This window comes from Rhyacophila brunnea, unplaced genomic scaffold, assembly GCF_057557595.1.
Source record: "Rhyacophila brunnea isolate RB1 unplaced genomic scaffold, BYU_Rbru_1.0 scaffold_16, whole genome shotgun sequence".
Taxonomy (NCBI): Eukaryota; Metazoa; Arthropoda; class Insecta; order Trichoptera; family Rhyacophilidae; genus Rhyacophila; species Rhyacophila brunnea.
In genome coordinates this window covers 1899516-1923466 of record NW_028232816.1, presented here as the reverse complement: position 1 = coordinate 1923466, position 23951 = coordinate 1899516, and the positions used below count along the sequence as shown (strand labels likewise).

Genomic DNA, 23951 nt, shown 5'->3' with positions numbered 1-23951 from the left:
TGTGTGCTGTACCTGCATGATCGATTAACCCCTTCAGGTCACTACGTTTGGCGATGTAAATTCCTAATATAATAATTGATTGAATGTTCTTGTTTATATGTAACTTTATGACTAAACCTGTATTTGCTATAAATAACACTGTAACCCAATATTTCTGTCGTCTATCGCATTAAATGGATCTCTGTTGAGACGATCGAGCGTTTCATTTTGACCACCCGAGTCTCCCTCCCTTCTCAGTACCTACCATGTTAAATTCACCTGTGCTTCCTCCCTCTACGAAAATCCGCAAAAATGAAAGACATCCGAGCACCAGAATTTTAATATCCATCCCACCAGAGTAGGTATCAGTTTTCCACAATACCTCATGGCGGTTGAGCACTGTATATAATTGCTAAATGGCCCTCCAATCGGAGCCTCCCTATTTTAACAAATGCTGAGATACATTATATTATGATCCGAAGAGTTGGAAGAGATCTAGGGTTTTGATAGGCCCTGCTGACACTCTACTTCCAATGTTGATACTTTAATTAATTTCTAAGCATTATTATAAAGAATTCAAATCAATGTATCGCAGAAAAAATAACGTCTATGGTCATTTCCATCAAGTATCGGATTTGGAATTAGGTGTCGTAGCTCAGCTGAAACACCAAGGTGTGTTAGTAGGAAGCTGTGTATGCAATATTATGTTGAATCATTTGGTGATATTTAGAATACTTCCACCAATAATGAAAATAGTCGTGATGGCTATTATACAACATATGCGCAAGAATCTGTGATTTTTGGATTCCCAGTATTGGTATTGTTTAATTACGATTCGATTGACAAACTAAATCAAATCAATGTAGACATGATCGCTGTTTCTATATGTGTTGATGGATATCAAACGCCGTAAAGTCCACATATTGAAAAAAATGACTTTTGATATACGTTTAATAGAGTATGCAAATCTGCACATCGTCGACCCCTTGAAAAACCATTGTAAGTCTGAAAATAGCGTTTTAGGTTTTATTCGCTTTTTATATTACCATATTTTTTGTGCATGTCTAGTGAAAATTTCAGGTCTCTAGCATAAAAATTGAGAAAGTTAGGTTTTCGACGATTGTGCAATATATCAACATATTGCGTCGACTAAATTTGTATTCACAGAAATTTCCGAAAAGTATAGTCATATCTAAATAAGCAACGTGTCGTGCGCTCTTTCTTTCGAATAAGAGGCTCATAATACTTGCTATTACGCTCTTTCACGGATATCTGAATAGACACCATGTTTTATATTGATGTATCACATAAGACTCGTAATTTGTTTTGGTATATCTTCGAAAAAGATTGATGTTTTCAGAATTTATACGCATTAATAATTAAAAACTGGTCAGTAGTATTATATCCGAATGTGAAAATATTATATTACTTAATCTAATATATAAAAATTAATATTTGTGTGTTTGTGTTTGTTTGTTCGTATTTAATGCGCAGCCATACCGTTCATCCGATTGCGATAAAACTTTGTAAACTTATTGCTTGCACTTGCGGGAAGAGTATAGGCTATACTAATATATAAAAATGAATGTCTGTCTGTCTGTATGTCTGTCTGTCTGTGTGTCTGTCCCGTATGCGTTCCTATACCATTCATCCGATTGCAATGAAATTTTGGTAAGTGGTTGTATGCATACCCATAAAGGTTTCTGAATTAGAAAAATCATCATTTTCTTCTTCTTCTTCATTATATTTTTTTTTATTCGTATGGTTCCTATACCATTCATCCGATTGCAATGAAATTTTGGTAAGTGGTTGTATGCACACCCATAAAGGTTTCTGAATTAGAAAAATCATCATCTTCTTCTTCTTCTTCATTCTATCTTCTTTTATTCGTATGGTTCCTATACCATTCATCCGATTGCAATGAAATTTTGGCAAGTGGTTGTATGCATACCCATGAAGGTTTCTAAATTAGAAAAATCATCATCTTCTTCTTCTTCTTCTATTCTATATTCTTCTATTCCATTCATCCGATTGCAATAAAATTTTCGTCAGTAATTGTGCCAACACCCGCAAAGGTTTCTGAATTAGTACAACTATCTTCTTCTTCTTCTTCATTCTATCTTCTTTTATTCGTATGGTCCCTATACCATTCATCCGATTGCAATGAAACCTTCATCAGTTGTTGTGGTAACACCCGCAATGGTTTTTTAATTAGTACAACCATCTTCTTCTTCTTCTTCTTCTATTCTATATTCTTCTATTCGTATGCGTTCCTATTCCATTCATCCGATTGCAATAAAATTTTCGTTAGTAATTGTGCCTACACCCGCAAAGGTTTCTGAATTAGTACAACCATCTTCTTCTTCTTCATTCTATCTTCTTTTATTCGTATGGTCCCTATACCATTCATCCGATTGCGATGAAACCTTCATCAGTTGTTGTGGTAACACCCGCAATGGTTTTTGAATTAGTACAACCATCTTCTTCTTCTTCTTCTATTCTATATTCTTCTATTCGTATGCGTTCCTATTCCATTCATCCGATTGCAATAAAATTTTCGTCAGTAATTGTGCCAACACCCGCAAAGGTTTCTGAATTAGTACAACTATCTTCTTCTTCTTCTTCTTCTTCATTCTATCTTCTTTTATTCGTATGGTCCCTATACCATTCATCCGATTGCAATAAAACCTTCATCAGTTGTTGTGGTAACACCCGCAATGGTTTTTTAATTAGTACAACCATCTTCTTCTTCTTCCATTCTATATTCTTCTATTCGTATGCGTTCCTATTCCATTCATCCGATTGCAATAAAATTTTCGTTAGTAATTGTGCCTACACCCGCAAAGGTTTCTGAATTAGTACAACCATCTTCTTCTTCTTCATTCTATCTTCTTTTATTCGTATGGTCCCTATACCATTTATCCGATTGCGATGAAACCTTCGTCAGTTGTTGTGGTCAGGGACGGCTCTAGTAAAGGAGCAAAGTGTGCAGTGCACTCCCGTCATAGATTAAATAAAAATATATAGGTAATATAAAACCCCCATGTATTCAGAAAAATGCGATATCGAAAACTTATGCGAAATCACTCATTTTAAATTCCGCGCGTTTTCGAACAATGGTGACGCAAGCGTTTCAACACTTCGCCTCATCCACCCATACACACAAATGTCGAAAAAACAATGTCGATGAGACGCGACCAATACACACGTAATAATTCCATCGATGCAGGAGCATTATTCGAAGTGTTCCTTGAATTTACGCACATTTTTCACGCATACATTTATAGCGGACAACCACAGCGACAAAAGAAATGAAGCTTGTAGAATCAAAATCACCAAAGTTCTATAAGACTACATGAGTCTTCGTTGGAAACGATGTTTTTCATATTCTTTTCATTTCAAGTACAGTGCACCGGCCGAAAGCACACACACATAAGCTAGTCATTTGGACTTTATACACAAACCTCACAAACCAATATGAATATTCCTACATATAACTCAGGCGACGCGTCGAGGTACAGTTGGAAGCCTAATTATTATAATGAAATGACGAACTTCATGTCGATGCATATTGTGTCAAAAATATAATCATATTCACGACTGTTAGTTTGGTTGATATAGTCTATGGGTTGATCGTTCGACAGTTGGGTTTATAATATAGATTTAATAGTATTTACAATGAGTACCGTGTATTCAGTTGCATATACCTATTAAGGACAATCGTCACGATTTTTCCAAACGAATTGATATTAAAGTGGCAGGCCGTCCTTTGCCATGTATAAATTTAATTCAAAAGTGTACAGTGAAATCGAAGATTGTTAATCGGAAATTTAATGTGCAAAGTACTCAAAAACACAATGGCTTTGCGGATGTAATATTCTTAATACCCTATTTTGTTTTCCGTGTCTGTTGTTCGGCGGAGATGTTAACTGGACGGTCCATGGTATTCAAGACTTGGTCCACCTGTCAGTAAAAATCAAAAAACACAGTGGTTCAGAAAAACATATTTTAAATGAAATGCAACTTGCAGTCTTGGGAGCAATAGATATACGTTCACAATTGGATGCAGGGTACCGTTTATCTGTGAAACAATTTAACGAACGTGTTGACAAAAATCGTTATATTTTATCCAGATTGATTGACTGTGTGAAGTTCTGTGGTGCATTTGAATTAGCTCTTAGAGGACATGATGAATCTGCAGATTCAAATAATCCAGGTGTTTACCGAGGGCTTATTGACTTTGTCTCGGAAATTGACATAGCCATGAAACAGCATTTGGAGAGCAATAGTGTTTTTAAGGGTACGTCAAAAACGATTCAAAATGACATTTTAGATTCGATTTTAGAGGTGTGCCGTAACGAAATTAAAAATGAAATATCACAAAGCAAGTTTGTAGCTATACAAGCAGATGAAACAACGGACATATCTACTACAGAACAACTTGTTTTGGTCATAAGGTATGAACTACGCGGACAGATACATGAACGATTCTGGAAATTTATGACGCCGAAAAACCACACTGCGGCAGGTATTGCATCTGAAATTTTGAAAGAACTAGAAGTTCTCGACATTAAACAAGCACAACTAATTGGCCAGAGTTATGACGGCGCATCCGTGATGAGTGGCCGATTAGGTGGTGTACAGGCTTTGATAAAAGCTTCGTATCCACACGCACACTTCATACATTGTTATGCACACCAATTGAATTTGATAATGGAAAGAAGTGTTTCAGCTAACACCATAGTCCGAAACTTTTTTGCTAATTTACGAGCGTTTCCAATTTTTTTTTCGAGGTCTGCGAAGCGAACTGATATCTTGAAAGAAATAGTTCATAGAAAAATACCAGCAGCACCAACAACGAGGTGGAATTTCAATATAAGAACAGTTACTGTTGTGCATACTTATCGCGATCAGTTAAAAGAGTGCATGGAACACATTTTAGAATCTGAAAATTTAGACGCCGATACCATTAATCAAGCTGGAATGTTGTTACGGTATTTAAACGAAGACAATTTTAGCTATTGGTTAGATTTCTTTGCCAAAATTATGCCAAACTGTGATATACTTTTTAAACAACTTCAATCGAGGTCAAAGGACGTGTTGGAGATAAATATGGACATTGAACACTTTACCTACGCGTGCTATACAATGTATTCGTCAAAATAATCATATGTCACAAATTCAACCATCGAAAAAACGTCGTCCCAATGATTTACCTCATTCTGTAATATGCAATGAAGTATGCGACATTATAGTGAACCAAGCGAAAGATCGTTTCGAATATAAAGGTCATTTAGTAATAGCCAAATTGTTTTTTAGTGAAATGTTCCGGGATTATCATACAAATTTTCCAACTACAGATTTTAATACGGTAACCACATTATACGACATTATTGACAAATTTAAACTTAAAAATGAACTAATAGTCTTATACAGTAGAGAAGATTTCTACGTTACTGATGGAGCATTGTCGATACTTCAACTTTTCACTAATAATAATTTACTGGAAGTATTAAGTGAAAGTGTTACCCTATTAAAAATAATTTGTACAATTCCGATGACTTCAGTGGAAAGTGAGCGTTGTTTCTCAACTTTAAAGAGGGTTAAGTCATTTTTGAGAAATACCATGTCTCAAGGCAGGCTAAATGCTCTTGCGATGCTTAGTATAGAAAAACAATTGATATCGTCAATACCAGACTTTAATATTCGTGTTATTGACGTGTTTTCAAAATCCAAGGATCGGAGGATGGACTTCTTGCATAAATAGGTGAGTCTTTTTTGCACTCCCTCATATTCTTGTCACCGGCCGCCACTGGTTGTGGTAACACCCGCAATGGTTTTTGAATTAGTACAACTATCTTCTTCTTCTTCTTCTTCTATTCTATATTCTTCTATTCGTATGCGTTTCTATTCCATTCATCCGATTGCAACAAATTTTTCGTCAGTAATTGTGCCAACACCCGCGAAGGTTTCTGAATTGGTACAACCATCTTCTTCTTCTATTCTATCTTCTATTCGTATGCGTTCCTATACCATTCATCCGATTGCAATGAAATTTTGATCAACTGTTGTGCTCACGCCGCAAAGGTCTCTGAATTGTTACAACTATTTTCTTTTTCTTCTATTCTATCTTCTTCTATTTGTATGCGTTCTTATACCATTCATCCGATTGCGATGAAATTTTGACCAGTTGTTGTGAGCACGCCCGCGAAGAGTTCTGAATTAGTACAACCATCTTTTTCTTCTTCTATTCGTATGCGTTCCTATACCATTCATCCGATTGCAATGAAACTTTGGTGAGTTGTTGTGCCCTTGCCCGCAAAGGTTTCTGAATTACTACAATCATCTTTTTCTTCTTCTATTTGTATGCGTTCTTATGCCATTCATCCGATTGTGATGAAATTTTGACCAGTTGTTGTACGCAAGCCCGCGAAGGTTTTTGAATTAGTACAACCATTTTCTTCTATTCGTATGCGTTCCTATACCATTAATCCGATTGCAATGAAACTTTGGTGAGTTGTCATGCGCATGCCCACGAAGGTTTCTGAATTAGAAAATCATCTTCTTCTACTATTCGTATGCGTTCCTATACCATTCATCCGATTGCGATGAAACTTTTGTCAGTTGTGTGCGGTTTCTAAATTATTATTATATAACATACAAAGTTTGTTGTTTGTTTGTTCCATCCAATTTTGATTTTTTTTTTACTACATATTTATAACATTAATAACGTTTTCATATTTTGGATTCGATTTTAATTTAGTGTTCTTATGTTTGACCTTTACTCCTATTATAATTATTTTCATATTGCCATATTGTATTACACAGATATTTTAATATTAAAGAAATAATTACCTCTTATTATTTTTCAAATATCTAAGATAAATATAACCACGAAGCGACCCCGTGCGAAGCCGGGTACTTCAGCTAGTATAAAATAAATTCCTCGTAGAAAACAAATTAATTTGCATTAAAATTTGTGAAACTATATTATTTCATCAATCCACCTGTTTCTATTCACTGTGGTAAAGGCCTCCTCACGCTTTCTCCATTCTTTTTGGTTAATTATTTTTCACGGGCACGTGATTTCATCGAACTTAAATATCTTGTCAATATAGCATATTATTATAATTCTAATTATCTTACGTTCCTCTAAAACTACTGGATTATTGCATTCATTCAGCGGTCGTTTCATCTGCGATATATTATGTCCGGCCCATCTCAATTTAAGGGTTGGACATACCTAAATACGCCGCAGACTCTTGATTGCTCATTTATTCATTCGATCCTTTTTCTGTATTTGTGTGTGTTCGTCAACATATACGTCATTATTGTGACAGATTGTAAGAATCTTAATTTTTCGGATTTTCTGTTAATTAACAAGACATAAAAATTTGAATGCTTACATTGGAGACTAAAAACACACGTTGACTAAACACCCTGCTATTTAAACCAACAAAAGGTTCAGCTCAAACGTTTTATGCACTCTGCCGATAATTTCGATACGTATTATACCACCATGTATCCTAGTAGGAAAACATAATATAGGTACTTACACTAATAAAATAAATTGCTTTTGAAATTATTACAAATTCCTACAAAAATAGTCGGTAATGTTATTTCTAAATTTGACAATTTTTATTATTTAATAGAAAACAAATACCTAGTAAAGATACTTAATTTTATTATTTGTGTAATGGAATACATAGTAATTTTGGACTGATATTTATGACACAAACAAGTTAAATAGGTAATCCTTTTTATGACACTTCGAAATAGTGAGTTTTTACAAAAGACCGATAAAATTTTGTGGGAATATTACCTTTTTATAATAATATTATGACTTCGGCTAAGATCAAAATAAATTCAAACATTAAATTATTGAATGTGGGCCTAAGTCCAGCACATGTACATAATATTTTTGCAATTATGACAATGTAGCCAGTATTGTTATTATATTATCACTTTAAATATGTCTCGTAGACAAAATTATTAAATTTACTCACTTCTAAGTATCCTGGGAAAATAATTTTATTTGGCGGGATGGCCTAAAAGTATTAGGCGGGCTTTCACAGAGACGCATTTATGGCCGCAATAAAACATTAACAAAAATATACAAAATGCAGTCAAAGAAGCATTTATTCGTTTCTACATAAATATTGAAGAATTTCTTTTAATTTTAAATTTTTGGGCTTGGTGCCTTATATTATACCTATATATTATTATAATAGAAATTTAGGAAAAGATGAAACAAATAAAACGTCGTGTAGATGGTGAAATGAACTCAGAATAATTTCTTCGTTTAACTTTCCCATTGATTAGCGACTGAGAATTTTTATCATTACTTACAAATAAGTATTAAGTACCTACCTATGTAATCTTTGTGTTTATGACTAGTGACCTAATTGGTATTTATTTATATTATTTTATGATCAACGGTTTATAATTATCGTTATTTTCTTTAAAATTTAATTAGTACTTAGACCATGTCTGATCGCGCAAAACATATATTGCATTTAGCATCGGGTGGACTTCAAAATAAATTATCAATTAATTTTGAAAAATCTAGTAGTGGTGAGAGTGGTAAGTACATACATTTACATACTTTTTACTTATTGATTATGATTGTTTTATTATTATGAAAGTTATTAGCTATTTAATCCTAGTAAAATTGGACAGAGTTTACATTTTGTATAAGTACCTAAATAAAAAAGAATTAGATATGAATGAAAATTGATATTAAACCCTGTTTCTTTGAAAGTTTATAATGAAACGCTTAGATAATGATATCCACTATTTAAAGAAAATACTATTTGATAACCAATTAGCTTATGTTAATATTAAGTTGATTAATTTATAAATTTAATGCATAACGCAATGATTGCTGGTTTGCGCCAACCCTCTAAAATAATTTAATTTTGTGCATTTCTTCATTGTAATTCATACTTATCTGTATTTTTATATACCTAACTACTTTACTATTTTTTTTTTTTTTTTGTGATTTTACCGAGGCTTTGACTGCGACTCGCTGTCATATCGCCTCTTCTCTTCTAGAAGGGGATCCGTCGATCAGGTCCTCACTCCTATTCTGTTAAATAACTTTACAATTTTGCCTAGCTCTTCCGTCTTACCCACCGCCAGGACACCCTTCAATTCGTCGACATTCTCATAGATATCTGCAATTCGCAGCTGTACTCTGTGAACTTCATATTTGGGGCATTGCAGTGCTATATGTACAATGTCCTCTAAAACATGACATTCATCGCAGAGCTGCGATTCGCTTCTTCCCATGAGGACATCAAATCTTTTGCCCATGGTGTGCCCTGTTCTTAGCCTCAGTATTAACTTAAGCTCATTCCTCGTCAAAGAAGACTCTACAAACCAGGGCACCTCTCGTGGTGTTGGTAGAATCGACTTACTCCATTTCCCCTTTTCTAATGATGCCCTATGGTGAAAATCTATCCACATACTATGGCACATTTTCTTTATAGCCTCATTCCAGTCCAGGTTTTCTGGTATCCACTGATATGGTACCCCTGAATGGCCGGCTACCTTTGCCAGATCATCTGCCCTTTCATTTCCCTCAATGCCCATGTGCGATGGGATCCATTGAAGGCATAGATCTCTTCCTCTATTTTTCTTGGCGTCGATCTGGTCAAGGATGTGGTATGCTATGGTTTTACTGTTATGTGAGCGAGTTGCTGCGGCAAGATGTTGTAAAGCGCTTTTGGAGTCTGTTAAAATGACAACAGATTGCGCCGAGAAATCATCGCTTAAAGTGTATTTAATTGCTTCGTTTATCGCGATGAGTTCCGCCGTCATTATTGGTATTGCTGGGTTTAGCTTCCAGCTCTTGTTTATACCTACTTCTGGTATCACAAGAGCTGCTCCTGCTCTATTCTGATCTTTGGATCCATCTGTATAAAGGTGGCTCCATCCTGCGTACCTCTCTGTCAGCATTTTTTCGACACGCTCTCTTGCTTTATCGGATACTATGCTCCGTTTTGGTTTGTCTATTCCTTTGACCTCTAGTTGGATAACAGAGCTGAGGTCGTAGGTACCAACTGGCCTCCTCAGCGAATACATACCTAGGCATTTTGTATTTAATACCTCCCAACTTTCTGTGGCTTTAAGGATTCCTACCAGTAGTGGGAGCTTTCTTTTCTCATAGTATGTATTGCTTTCAACGAGCTTGTATAGGAGTTTCACCTTTGCCAATATGGGGTTATCTATTATAGATTTCCACTTCATCCATGTCTTGGTAGCCAGTGCCCATCTCCTGACATTCAATGGTGGTACGCTGAGTTCCGCTTGGAGCACGTGAATGGGTGTTGTCCTGATAAATCCTCCACATATTCTTAATGCTTTGGACTGGATGCGGTCTAGCCTCACCGAATTAGTTTCGGCAGCGGAGTGGTAAAACATGCTCCCGTAATCTAATCGGCTTCTAATGAGTGCCGTGTATAACCTTACTTTACTATTTAAATGAGATATTTTATGAATATCTACCAAATCATGGTATCTAATGTGCTTGTGTATTGATTTACAGATTATACTTATTTATTTTTTATATATTATATATTATATTGGATATTATTATATATTATATATTATATTGGATGAAGCAAGTGGCGTATTCTGCAATGTGAAAAACATGGTGAATGAAGAATCCCTTGACAACGATGAAGTCATAGGTAAGCATAATATGATATAACCACTATAACAACGTAAGAGTATTAAAATAATATTCGATTCTTGGTTAAGAAACTGTGTGTGTATTAACCACTTATTAAAATATAATACAATTTATGTAATATTATTTGACATAATTTCACAACAAATAGGACCGTTCTTTTATGCTTCAATAGAAGATTTTATTTTTTTAAAGATTTTGTGTTGGTTTATAAGTTTTATAACACTATCCAATCAAAGTAGAAGAAACTAACCCTCATAGGTACGAGGGTGGGTCAATAAGTCCTTAGAAAAGCCGACAGGTGGCGCGACTAGTACTGTAAGCGGTTTGTTTTCATGCAGCGGCACTACCGATTCAGTATGCTGCGAAGTTTCAATCAGATTGGTCGGGTTGTTGTGTGTTTCTCGTACATTTAAAAAAAAAATTTGCTTGTGGAAAATGGAAAAATGGAAAATTGAGTTTAGAGCTGTTATTAAACATTTTAATATAAAAGGGTTAACAGCAAAGGAAATAAAAAATGAGTTGGATTTAGTTCACGGCATATCTGCTCCTTCACTTGCAACTATTTATAACTGGTTAAATGAATTTAAACGTGGTCGTACATCAACAAAGGATGAACCACGCTCAGGACGTCCTGTAGAGGTGACTACACCAGAAATGATCAATAAAATCCACGATATGGTGTTAAGTGACCGAAGATTAAAGTTGAGTGAGATAATTGAGGTTACAGGGATCTCAAAAGGTAGCGTCATTTCTATTTTACATGACAAATTGGGCATGAAAAATATTTCTGCAAGATGGGTGCCGCGTTTGCTCACAGTCGACAATAAACGCAATAGGGTGGTGGCCTCTAAAGCCCTGTTGTCGCTCATGCAACGCAATCCGGATGAATTTTTTCGTCGCTTTGTGACTGTACCTAGATGAAACATGGATACACCACTATACTCCCGAGACGAAAGAACAGTCAAAGCAGTGGATTGCGAAGGCAAACCATGTCCAAAGAAGGCGAAAACCGTAAAATCAGCTGGTAAGGTTATGGCTACTGTATTTTGGGATGCACGTGAAATTATTTTCGTTGACTATTTGGAAAAAGGAAAAACAATAACAGGGGATTATTATGCATCTTTATTGGACCAGCTAAAAAACAAAATTGAAGAAAAACGGCCTCATTTAAACAGGAAAAAAATCCTCTTTCATCAGGACAATGCCCGTGTTCACACATGTTTACGATCAATGGCTAAAATTGAAGAATTGAAGTTCGAATTGGTCGACCACCCACCGTATTCGCCAGATTTAGCTCCCAGTGACTTTTTCCTTTTCCCAAACTTAAAAAAATGGCTAAGTGGACAACGTTTTTTTTCAAATGAAGAAGTCATCGATCGGAAAAATGCTTATTTTGAGGACCTTCCGAAAACTTATTTTTCTGACGGTTTAAAAAAAATTGAGAAACGTCCAACCAAGTGTATTGAGCTCCAAGGAGATTATGTTGAGAAATAAAAAAAAAATACAAAAATAAAAACTGTTTTAATGCTTTTTTCTAAGGAATTATTGACCCACCCTCGTAGTAAATTATGGGGAATAAGTATTTGAATTATATTGCATTTTATATTGATAAAACCTATTTTTTTGTTATATATGTAGCAGACGATCTATGTATTTTCTCAATACCACGAAATATTGAGATGTTAGAAAAGATTTAAGTTTTAATATTTCTGAAAAATAAGCCGTTGTATAAGGTTAGGTATTCTAAACTCATCTTTAGGAATGTTTTTTACTGGTATCACTCTGTTATCTACTTTTTTAATCATGGGGTATATACATTAGAGTATTAAATTATAATTTTATATTTTGTTTTTACAGATTCTAACGATACGACAGATAAGGATTACAATTCTAGCTATTCAGAATACTGTCCCAGTATAATTTCGTTTGCATCAAGTGCTCCAGATATTGACGAATATTTTAAATGCGCATCTCTTGAAGTTTTGGATTAATTAATGGATGAAATATCGAAACCGCAAACTGATTCAATACAAATATACCGCAATGATTATCAATATATTGCGATTCCGTCCACTTCAGTGCATTGTAATGACATAATCGCCATTCCAGAAATCATAATGGACAATGATACCTTGACAAATGAAAAACCAAATAATCCCAATTCGACTACACATGATGAAAATGATGTACGATCAACGTATTCTCCATCTAAAGGTGCAAAGAGAAGACGACAAGAAATTAATTAAAAAATATTTTGAAAACATCAATCAATACTGGCTCCACATATATTTCGAAGGCAGGAAAAATAGTCGATTGGTGTATAAACTATCCAATAAAAGTAATAAAATGTGAGATATTTGTATTAGCATAAAATAATTATTAACATTATGATTGTTCTTTCCATATTTTTAATTTAAATTGTGTTATCAATAATCCAATAAAATTAATTAAATGTAATTTATTTGTATTAACATAAAATAATTATTAACAATATGATTGTTCTTTCCATATTTTTAATATAAATTGTGTTATCAATAATCATCAAAATAATATATAAATATATATAATAATAATCAAAATGTATAAAATGTGATTTATTTGTATTAATATAAAATATTTATTAACAATATTACGATTGATCTTTCCATATTTTTAATGTAAATTGTGTTATCAATAATCCAATAAAATGAATAAAATGTGATTTATTTGTATTAACATAAAATAATTATTAACATTATGATTGTTCTTTCCATATTTTTAATATAAATTGTGTTATTATGTATAAAAATAAACATTTTTTCTCTCTCGTAGTTACTTACGTTATATTTTAATTTCTTACATAACTTTTTTTATCCTTCCATAATTACTATTTTCCTGAATAATTTATATTACTTATTGTACATATTAACAATATTTATATAAATAACTAAAATAATTTACATTTTTTTTTGATTTTTTAAAACTTGTCATACTTAGATACTTTTTTGTACTTAATAAAAACTTCGTACAAAAAAAACTGTATGTCAATATGTCTCCTTACTCTTTGTCATTATTTTGTATTCACGCTGTCCTATTTCGAGCTAAAGAATGCGCTATAATGGTTGTTCCGTACAAGAGCACGATAACTATGGTTGTGTTTAATAAAATCGTATAGAGTAAGAAAAACGCGACGTAAAAAACCGTTCTATACCAGAATGTAGCCTGGTATAGACCAAGGACATCTAAATATGAACAGTGCCTCCTATCATCGCCGGGAAACAAAAACAGATGGACAATAAAATTGTATCAGACCATGTTCAATATTTGGAATGAATTTTGATAAATATTTACAGCAGTTCGTATTAAATTTTCACAGATAATTTATGACAATTGTTGTATCCTAGTTTGGGCCAGTTATGAGGAGTTAAAAATGTAGGAGCGGTTTATTAAAATAAAAAAAAAAACAAATAATTGTGGACGCGATTTTTATTACAGAAATAGCATTACAAAAATGTAAGGAAACACCCAAGGAACAAATCAATCTTCTTATCGTGCCATCCCCTAGCGGAGGTCAGCCACCATCAAGGCGATCTTAGATTTGTCGTCTGCTACCCGGACCAGATCACTGGAGCTGCACTCGTACCAATCAGGGAGGTTCTTAAGCCACGAAATGCGGCGCCGTCTTCTGCTACGCTAACCATTGATCTTTCCTTGAATGACAAGTTAGGAATGCTGTATTTTTGTCCTCTCATAATGAGGCCGAGGTACTGTAGTTTACTAGTTTTGATACTATGCAGAACTTCTCGGTCCTTCCCCATTCGATTGATAACTTCAACATTTGTCACCCGGTCAGTTCAAGGAATTTTGAGGATGCGTCTATACAGCCACATCTCGAATGCTTCAAGTATCCGTGACATCTCTTGGTTTTGCGACCATACTCCATACCATAGAAAAGAATTGAGAGAACATAACGCACCATACGCAGTGTCAGAACTAGTCCGATTGCTAATGAGGCAATTCATTTTGAGAAAGGCACTCCTTGCGATCCCAATTCTAGTTTTTATTTTCTGAGACTGGTCCCATTTCTCATTAAACCTTTTACCTAAATATCTATAATGGGTCGCACGTTTGATTGGTTTTCTGTTAATGACAAATTTGTGTTGGTGTCTGGCGTCGCTATTTTTTATACTAGTAATGGTTTTGTTTTCTTGAGGTTCAATAGGTAGTGAAATAAAGATAAACGCTGTGTCGTTATTAAAAGAAAAAAAAATACGAAATATTATTAACCTACATTATTTATTATTTATTTTGTAATTAAATTTTTAATTATTTTTTTGGTAGAAAAAATATTTTTTTAGAAACAATCGATATATTTGATTGAGGCTTTATACATCAAATATGATGTTATTATTAGAAGCTATTCTATTTCTAAAAGTTATTCATTTTTTCCAAGAACCGATACATCTCGTGGGGCAACAGATTGAGTGTCTAGATATATAAATATGTATGCTATAAAACAAATCAACGTCATCCTGCATAAAGAACATACACATAAAGCACAAATAAATTAGCATTATTCCTGATTTTAGAGAGCATTTAAAACTTTCATTTTGCAATGACTTCATCATAACATGAATACGAGACATTTCAACTTTTGGCAGAAACTCCACGATTATCTATTTAATTTAATCTACGTTATATACCTAAGTATTCTACCCTCATACACCTTGTTCGAAGAGCAGCTATCGTTTTTCTTTTAAAATAATTATAGAAATAGGGCACCGCAATGACTCAACACGAATGATCTATAGAAATCATTTTAGAAAAGTATGCAGTTTGTTTTTTTCGATAATTACCAAAAGACTTATATCGGCAACTAATAGCATTGCTTATAATGAACATAATCATTAATTACTGACCTAAGTATGTTATACCGAATTACAGGTTCAAATCAACATACTTCTATTTAATTTGAGAATAAACGATCATATAAATTCTAAATAAATAGTTGTATGTACGCCAATATAAGATGTAATTTTTTTGTGAGTAAAATAGATGTATTATACCAATATTTGTCACAAAAGTTTTTTTTTTTAATTCAAGCATATTAGATTTCACACATGAGATATTAAACTGATCTTATTTATATAGTTTCGTATCAGAATGCGACATATTGTGGTTTTTCAGCTGCATAGGTTGTATACACGAGTAATCACATTGATTACATTTAAATGGCTTTTCACCAGAATGAGTCATTTTGTACATTTTCATCGTATTGAATTGTATACAAGAATAATCACATTGGTCACATTTGAATGGTTTTTCAGCAGAATGAGTCATTTTGTGATTTTTCATATTACTAGATGTTATACAAGAGTATTCACAATGATCACATTTAAATGGCTTTTCAGCAGAATGAGTCATTTTGTGATTTTTTATATTACCAGATGTTATACAAGAGTATTCACAACGATCACATTTAAATGGCTTTTCACCAGAATGAGTCATTTTGTGGCTTTTCATATTACTAGATTGTTTACAAGAGTAATTACATTGGTCACATTTAAATGGCTTTTCACCAGAATGAGTCATTTTGTGCCATTTCATTGCCCCAGATTGGTTACAAGAGTAATCACAATGGTCACATTTAAATGGCTTTTCACCTAAATGACTTAATTTGTGTACTTTCATATGACGATATTTTTTAGATGAGTAGTCACATTTGGAACATTTAAATGGCTTTTCGCCAGAATGACTGATTTTGTGTATTTTCATTACACCAGACTGTATACAAGAGTAATCACATCTGGCACATTTAAAAGGCATTTCATCAGAATGAATCATTTTGTGTATTTTCATTACAAATGAATGTATGCAAGAGTAATCACATCGGTCACATTTAAATGGCTTTTTTCCAGAATGAATCATTGTGTGCCTTTTCATCTTACTAGATGTTATACAAGAGTAATTACACTGTGAACATTTAAATGGCTTTTCACCAGAATGATTCATTATGTTAAGATTTTTGAAATTAGATTGAATGGTTTTGTAATTTTCTGTTATATTCATTATCGATTTTTTATGACACGCTTTGTGAAGTTTCAATAGAGATAACGATGCAAAAAAATCAAAACAAAAACTGCACACAAAATTTACGTTATTAAACAATTTTTTTTTCTAGCTTTACTACGGCTACTAATAATTTGGGATCTGTTGCGTCAGATTGTAAATTCCTAAGTATAGCAGTGCGACTGCCTATATTCGTGATAGTTCTATATACTCCCAATTCTTTTTTAATATCATGATAGTCAACCTGTATTTCATTGTATGGCTCCTGTACTTCTAAGATCCTCTCTGGCAATCCGAGACGAGCGAAATATGTCATGGCAGCAGTTGCAGGAATCAACTAAAAGAACGAGGAGTATTTTGCATTAAACAATATATTATGTAGGTATATCAGAGTATAATATTAAAAAAATCACACACCTTAAAGATATGTAAGAATATTTAAATACAGAGAGGGAAAAATTTAGAGAAATAATGGGTGTTGAAAAGTTATATCAGTATGTTTATTTGAAGTAAATCCGCATGGATCCTAAATATATAATTTCAGATGATTGCATATGTTCCCAACACTACATATATTATTATCCGATGCAGATTTCTAAGGTATGCGTAAGACTTTAAGATATCACTTATACGGAATCTGGCTACATGACGTATGCACTTGACCTAATGGGGATTCATAATAAAACACTAGTCTCCCATGTATTTTTATCAAACAATAGTAATCGGGGCCCAGTGGCAAAGGGTGGAGGTAGGCTATGAACATCCGACATAAAAATAGTACACATTAAACCTTGTCAGTCATACGTAAATATCTTTATTGAAATAAGACTACAGTTTACAGATGGTGAAATTATTACATATATTTTAACGTTTGCGGAAGTTACCATAATATACCTCGTGCGAAAAGGATAAAAAATATTTTGCATTCACATGCCCTGAATCCGTAGTTCACTAATTAATAAAACAGTATACTCCTAACAATAACAAAGTGCACGTGAAATATTGACACCTATTACATAAACTTTCACGTTTGTGGAAGTAACCATATCATCTACATTAATGTCCGAACATCTCGTGTGAAAAGAAAAAAAATAACCTTATTATTCACTTGCCCCGATATGTGATTTCAAAGTTGAAAAAAACCTCTGACAAAACTTCTCCATATCAGTACGTACATACATTGTTCAAGTTTCTTAGAATATTGTGTATCTACCTGGTTTACTGGTGTGCATTCCGAATAAGAGCAACCGGGTTTTGGAACCTCATGAATGCTTTGGCTTATTGTGTCTTCAACATACTCCTCTTTGAAATCAACTCCCTGAAAATTAATATCAGATTTTTTTAATGGCCTTCTGAAACAACAATAATTTATTTATAACTATTTATAAAATAAAACAAATCGGATTGTGATATACTATCGGTATTGGAAAATCTGGTAGGAGATTGTTCTAGAACAGACATCATGACGTGCGGGCCTTTATTTCGCTTGCAGCCACCGCATGAAGAAGCATGCGTAAGGTGAAAGTACTGCATGTTGTAAGGAAAGGGTGACAACTGAGGGGTAAGTACGTCGTGTACATGGGATTCGGTTTGGCCAAAACGATGGCAGATAAAAACCCTAGCAAACAAAATGTTTGTAGGACTGAGACATTGAACGGTGATCAAGAAGTTTGTTTTGGTATTATTAATAAAACATCCCTCCTCATTTATTCACGTTGTAAAATCAAGACAGACGGTAAATCAATGGGATATACGACGGTTAGACTTGAGCAGTTATAGTTTGTTATCTGATCACTTTAGCAAGTGGTGATGCATTGTCTTCCCCCACCTTATTTTAACATCCCTCCACGGCTATTCGATTACATTACGGATTGTGTTACTCGAGAAGTATACCTAATAAACATTGATCTAGTAGTTTTTAAATTGTTGCAGAACAGATAAGAAAACTATAAAAACCATTAAGTATATAAAAGGCAAATATGTATATCGAAATTATCAACACTTAATTATTGTATTAGGTATTAGTATTGGGCCCACGATGGCCGAGCTGCTTAATCATCGGCCTATTTTATCGTGGGTCTAAGTACGAATCCTGGGTCTAGCAAATATTATTTTTTCTGTTTCTGTTTGTATTTTCAGAGTATGGACCTCATAGGTTGAGCACGTGGCAACGTCCATTTCTCGTAAAAAAATCTGTTAATACAAACATCTACTTTTTGACGGCACAATATCATCCTATTAAGATCGGACATGGTCGAAAGAAAGAAATTAGTAGGTATTCGAAGATTTTGTCGTCACTGGCATTACTGATTTTTCATATTATATTCATGTATTCGAGTGTTGTCAGTTCATTCTATCCCTTACACGATTTCTGTCAGTATATAAAATAAAAGTACCTACCCGATGAACTCGCTCCGAATAAGAACCCGTTGCTGATCTTCATAATTGAATGGGGATTTAACGTCTTCAATAAACTCAGTCTTGATGTCAATTAGCGGAGTGTCTGACTTCAATGTTATTATTTTCGGGTCCGAAACAATATTCTGAAAAACAAAATATTGTGTTATAAATCATATTTTTAAGAAGACCGATAATACGTGTGTAGCTCGACCACATACTTGAAGGGTCTCAGCTCTTACATTCTGCAATGTGGGTACATAGTGTCTGTCGTTATCTACTTACTAAACAAAATAGCAAACAATAGGTACTAATCTACGATAACATTTTAATTGTTAATATGTCAATTATTCATAACTAGTACCTACATATAAATTAATTTGAAATAAAACCAAATAAGTACTTAATATTATTAATATTATTGGAGGAAATTTGTCGATAGGTACTCAATTATGTCGGCCAATTCAATTGCTATTAACCTTTTGAATAAGAATACTCAATGTCCATTCAAAACAATGACATTATTAAATGGACAACTCACTTCATACCCGGCGCGCACGAGAAATTGTGCATGAAAGTCATTCACAGATGTAGAGGTAGATGTCACGTGACCATATGACGTATCCGTTTCCATTATGCGATACAAGCTTCGAGAATTTATAGTAATATAACCTTTATTGTAATGGCGTATTAGTGTCATGACTCATTGCGTTAGAAACAGATTCTCGGTTACTTACGACTTCTCGGAGATTAGACGCAAGTGAGCCCTGCGCATCACAGGCGACTGTCCAATGGTTTCTGTCATTCAATTGCATTCATTAAAATGGCATTTTATAAATAATAAATAATACCTACTAACAAATGAAAAGTGATATCCCATCTTTCTTGGAGTGTTTAGTAGATTTTTTTACAATTTTTAACTAGGCACATTGGCATTTTGTAACACAATAATAACGGTGGAGTCGAAACCTGACAGTCAGAAATTTTGTATGGGCAGACCCAGCAGTGTCGCCAGACCGCTTGCAAGCAGAATGTTCATTTGAGCGTAGGATACCGATATTAAAATATGAATTTCGCCATCCGGCAGACCCGACACAAAGTGAGTGTCATTTTATTTTCTAGGTGATTCGTCCATATTAATGTCATTGATTCAAAAATAAATCATCCGAGGTTCATTCGGTCACTTGTGCTATTAGTGTTTGTGACAACGGACTCTAGAAAAACATATGAATCCAGTTTCAAAATCGTCGCCGCCAATAATAAAGCTTATATTATCATTTGTTGTACTGTCGAGAACAGTAATGTATTTTGTTTTAGTTTCATTTATCGGAGTCCCATGTAAATAAATGCCCTGTTTGTGGACAAAGATATCAATAACAATGACAATGTGGTATCAATTGTTAAGAAAACTCATAGTTATAAGTACCTACAGGGACAGTGTTAGCAGCAAAACTAACTGGGGATATATACGGGTGTTGTAGGCCGCTCGGAACTGTGTCACATTTGCACGCAGTTTTCATCACACAAAATACATACCTACACTGATTATTACATCTGACGACACACATCTTAAAACAAACAATCCGTTATGAAAAACTAACCTCAAAAGTGTATCCAGCCTCGTCGGTGTCCTCTTGCTTTATGTAGGTAAGCAGCTGGCTGTTTGAATCATGGTCCACAGGTACCTCAAACCATTGCTTCTCTTCTGCATCAGGTTCGGAGTCTTCTCGTTCGTGTTTAATATTCATTTTATGCATGCAATTGGTCATCAAGCTGATCGCGGCACACAGAACGTCAGCCGTGACTTGACGTAAGACCAGTGTTGCCATATTTTGAAAGTGGAATTATAGTACAGAGCCTCCAAAATTATAGTATTTGGGGATAAAATATAGTACGCGTTGTCATCTGTTGAAAATGAAAATTTTCCCAATTTTTCATAGTCGGGTCGTTTTTTTTAGGAAAAATATTTCGCCGCGGGCCGCAGGTTCCCGATTTTTCATGGTCGGCTCGTTTTTTTTAGAAAAAATATTTCGCCGCAGATTTCCAAATTTTCGAAGACCACTCGATTGCGAAATGGCAAATGCGAAATTATAGTACTTTTATATTAAATTATAGTACGATATTCAAAATTATAGTATTTTGGGTGTACTATACCTATTTTATATTGTACATAGTACGCGGACCAAAATTATAGTACAAATACTATAATTATAGTACGGTTGGCAACACTGCGTAAGACATTTCGCCATAGACAAAAATAGTTCACCGTGTTGCCACGTTTGCAATAATATTATAAAAATTAAATTTAATACTAAACTTCATTTGGTACATCTTCACACGCCTTCCCGTTATAATCTTCCTAGTGCACTTATATCCAAAATGATGGGATTGGATCTAGAATGCTGAATTTTTGACAAAGAGATTAGACTGTGCTTTGATTTTTGATAATTTAATTATTTAGTTTGTTGAGCATCAGAGTCAGTAATGCGTCAATGACATTCTGAGCTACCTACTTTACGAGCTGCTTGTTTGCGAATTTACAATCTATATGTAAAGTCGCCCAGTGTCAACATCGAACAAGCTAACAAGCAGATTGTAAACAATTTACTGATAAAAGTTGAAAGCCGGTAAACTTTACACGCTACACACTGACGTGTGGGCCTACTGCGTCTGCGCAGTAGAGCGTGGTAGCGACCTCTCGGTAAAAACGAACCACGTTCTGTCAAAATAGTCGCTAGCTTGTTGGCTTCTCAGCGGTGTGGGCAGACACTGACTTGTCTTATTTGTAGATCCATCTTGTAACAACAACACTTTTACCAACTTTGAAAGTAAAATAATTATTCAAAAACTTAAGATTAGTAATATAATATCAAAGCACACCTATTTGTGGTTCCTTGAACCGTCAAACTTTTTCAGTTTAAAAACTTTTTATAGGTATTTTAATTTGGCATCATTGATATGACATAAATGATTATGTTTCTCATTTTAACCCATTTGAGTGTCCTTATTTTGACCCAAATACATGTCATATAACAAACGCCTGAAATATCGGTTAACATCGCCATAAACCGACTTATTTGTTTTTAATAATGTATGGTACGCATAAAATGGTATGATATATTTTGTACTAACATAAATACCTAATACCCAATCAAGGCTCGTAACTGAGCTTACTTACTTATCGTGTCCGGGATCACACCGCTCCTTTCCAAAACGTTGCAGCGGAGACCGCCCTGTCATTGGCCTTCAACAGGTCCTCCTCAACAGACTCAATCCCAATACGAGGGCAAACCAACATATTCGCATCCTGCACCTCCCCACACTCGCATGAGACATCCTCGCCGGTTAAGACACCCCACTTCTTGAGGTTTGTTTGCACCTTGTGACACCGACTCTTAGTCTGTTCGTGCCTTCCAGACATCGAAGGGAAGTTCGTGTCCCGGCGAGGGTTCCTCTGTTGGCGCTATCCAAGAATTGCAGAGTCTTTCTTTCCATTTCTGGATACGACTCTCTTCTGGGAGGCAATCCACTTCCGTTGTCCTTTTAATGAAGCTTTTTCTGGATTTGAGCCTTGAGGTCTCCGCTTGATGTCCATGGAGTGGGTGTCTGGGATCATGCGTCTGCTTCCTTCTTTCGACATTCGCCGCTACTTCTCTTCTTATATCGGGAGGAGCTATGCCTATGATGAGGTATATTTTATCAACGAGGGTCGGTCGCAGGCATCCCGATATGATGCGACCTGTCTCGTTGATTGATACATCCACATGTTTGGCATGCACAGATGCGCTCCATACTGGTGCCGCATATTCTGCGGCTGAAAAGCATAGGCTTAAGGCAGACGTGCGCAGGGTATGTGGTTGCGCTCCCCAAGACGACCCGATTAATTTCTTTATAATATTGTTCCTCGCGCACACTTTGGGTTTTGTAGTAATGCAGTGTTGCTTGAACGTCAGTGTGCGGTCGAGGAGTACACCTAGGTATCTCGGCGTTGGGCAGTGGTCGAGTTTATCGCCTCTCCACGTAACACGTAGTTCTCTTTTGGCCTCTTTGTTCCGAAGATGAAATTAATGCACAAACTTGTGTTTTCCGTGGGTTCGGTTTGAGGTGGTTGCTCTCGTAGTACACTGAGACTTTCTCCAGCGTGACGGATAGTAGTTCATTTTCAACAACTTCGAAAGTCTTGCCTTGAGCTGCTACGGCCGTATCATCCGCGTAAATAAACTGCCTTGTACTCGATGGTGTTGGCTGGTCGTTTGTATAAATATTATATAGGGCTGGAGCCAGCACACTTCCTTGAGGCAGGCCGTTTTTTTGCGATCGCCATCGGCTATTTTTACCATGTAATGTTACGAAAAAACGTCTATTTTGCAGAAATGTCCGCATGAGCGTCGTTAAGTTGAGATCGCCGGTAAGTTCATAAAGTTTTCTCAATAACTTTTTATGATTTACCGTGTCATATCCAGCGGTAAGGTCGATGAATACTACGCCAGTTATTTCTTTTCGTTCATATCCGTCTTCGATATGATGTGTTAGATTTAGAATTTGTCCACAGCACGATTTTCCAGGCCTGAAACCAGCCTGCTCTTTGATTATTTTTTCATCCAAGAAATTTGAGATGCGATTAAGGATCAGTCTTTCAAATAGTTTAAAAAGATGGCATAGTAGCGAAACCGGTCGGAAGTTCTTTGGATCATTTGCTTCTTTACCTGGTTTAAGAAGAGCAACTTTACTACCCGTGCTTTCCTCCAGATTTAGGGAATCCGTAAAGTTTTTACGCATGTATTGAACATTTGTAGTAGCCATTGCAGATCTTTGGGTCCGAAATGTTTAA

At 34.8% G+C, this 23951-nt stretch overlaps 1 protein-coding gene across 1 annotated transcript; it reads right to left on the bottom strand.

The window, feature by feature from the left end:
- Positions 1-14123: 14123 nt before the first annotated feature.
- On the bottom strand, positions 14124-20935 carry LOC147074161 (uncharacterized). Its single transcript, XM_085944015.1, has 5 exons — positions 20722-20935; positions 19124-19266; positions 17937-18041; positions 16968-17060; positions 14124-14364 (listed from the first exon to the last, which is right to left on the bottom strand). The coding sequence occupies exons 1-3, from the start codon at positions 20887-20889 to the stop codon at positions 18002-18004; spliced, it is 351 nt and encodes a 116-aa protein (XP_085800141.1). The 5' UTR covers positions 20890-20935; the 3' UTR covers positions 14124-14364; positions 16968-17060; positions 17937-18001.
- Between the last annotated feature and the right edge of the window lie 3016 nt (positions 20936-23951).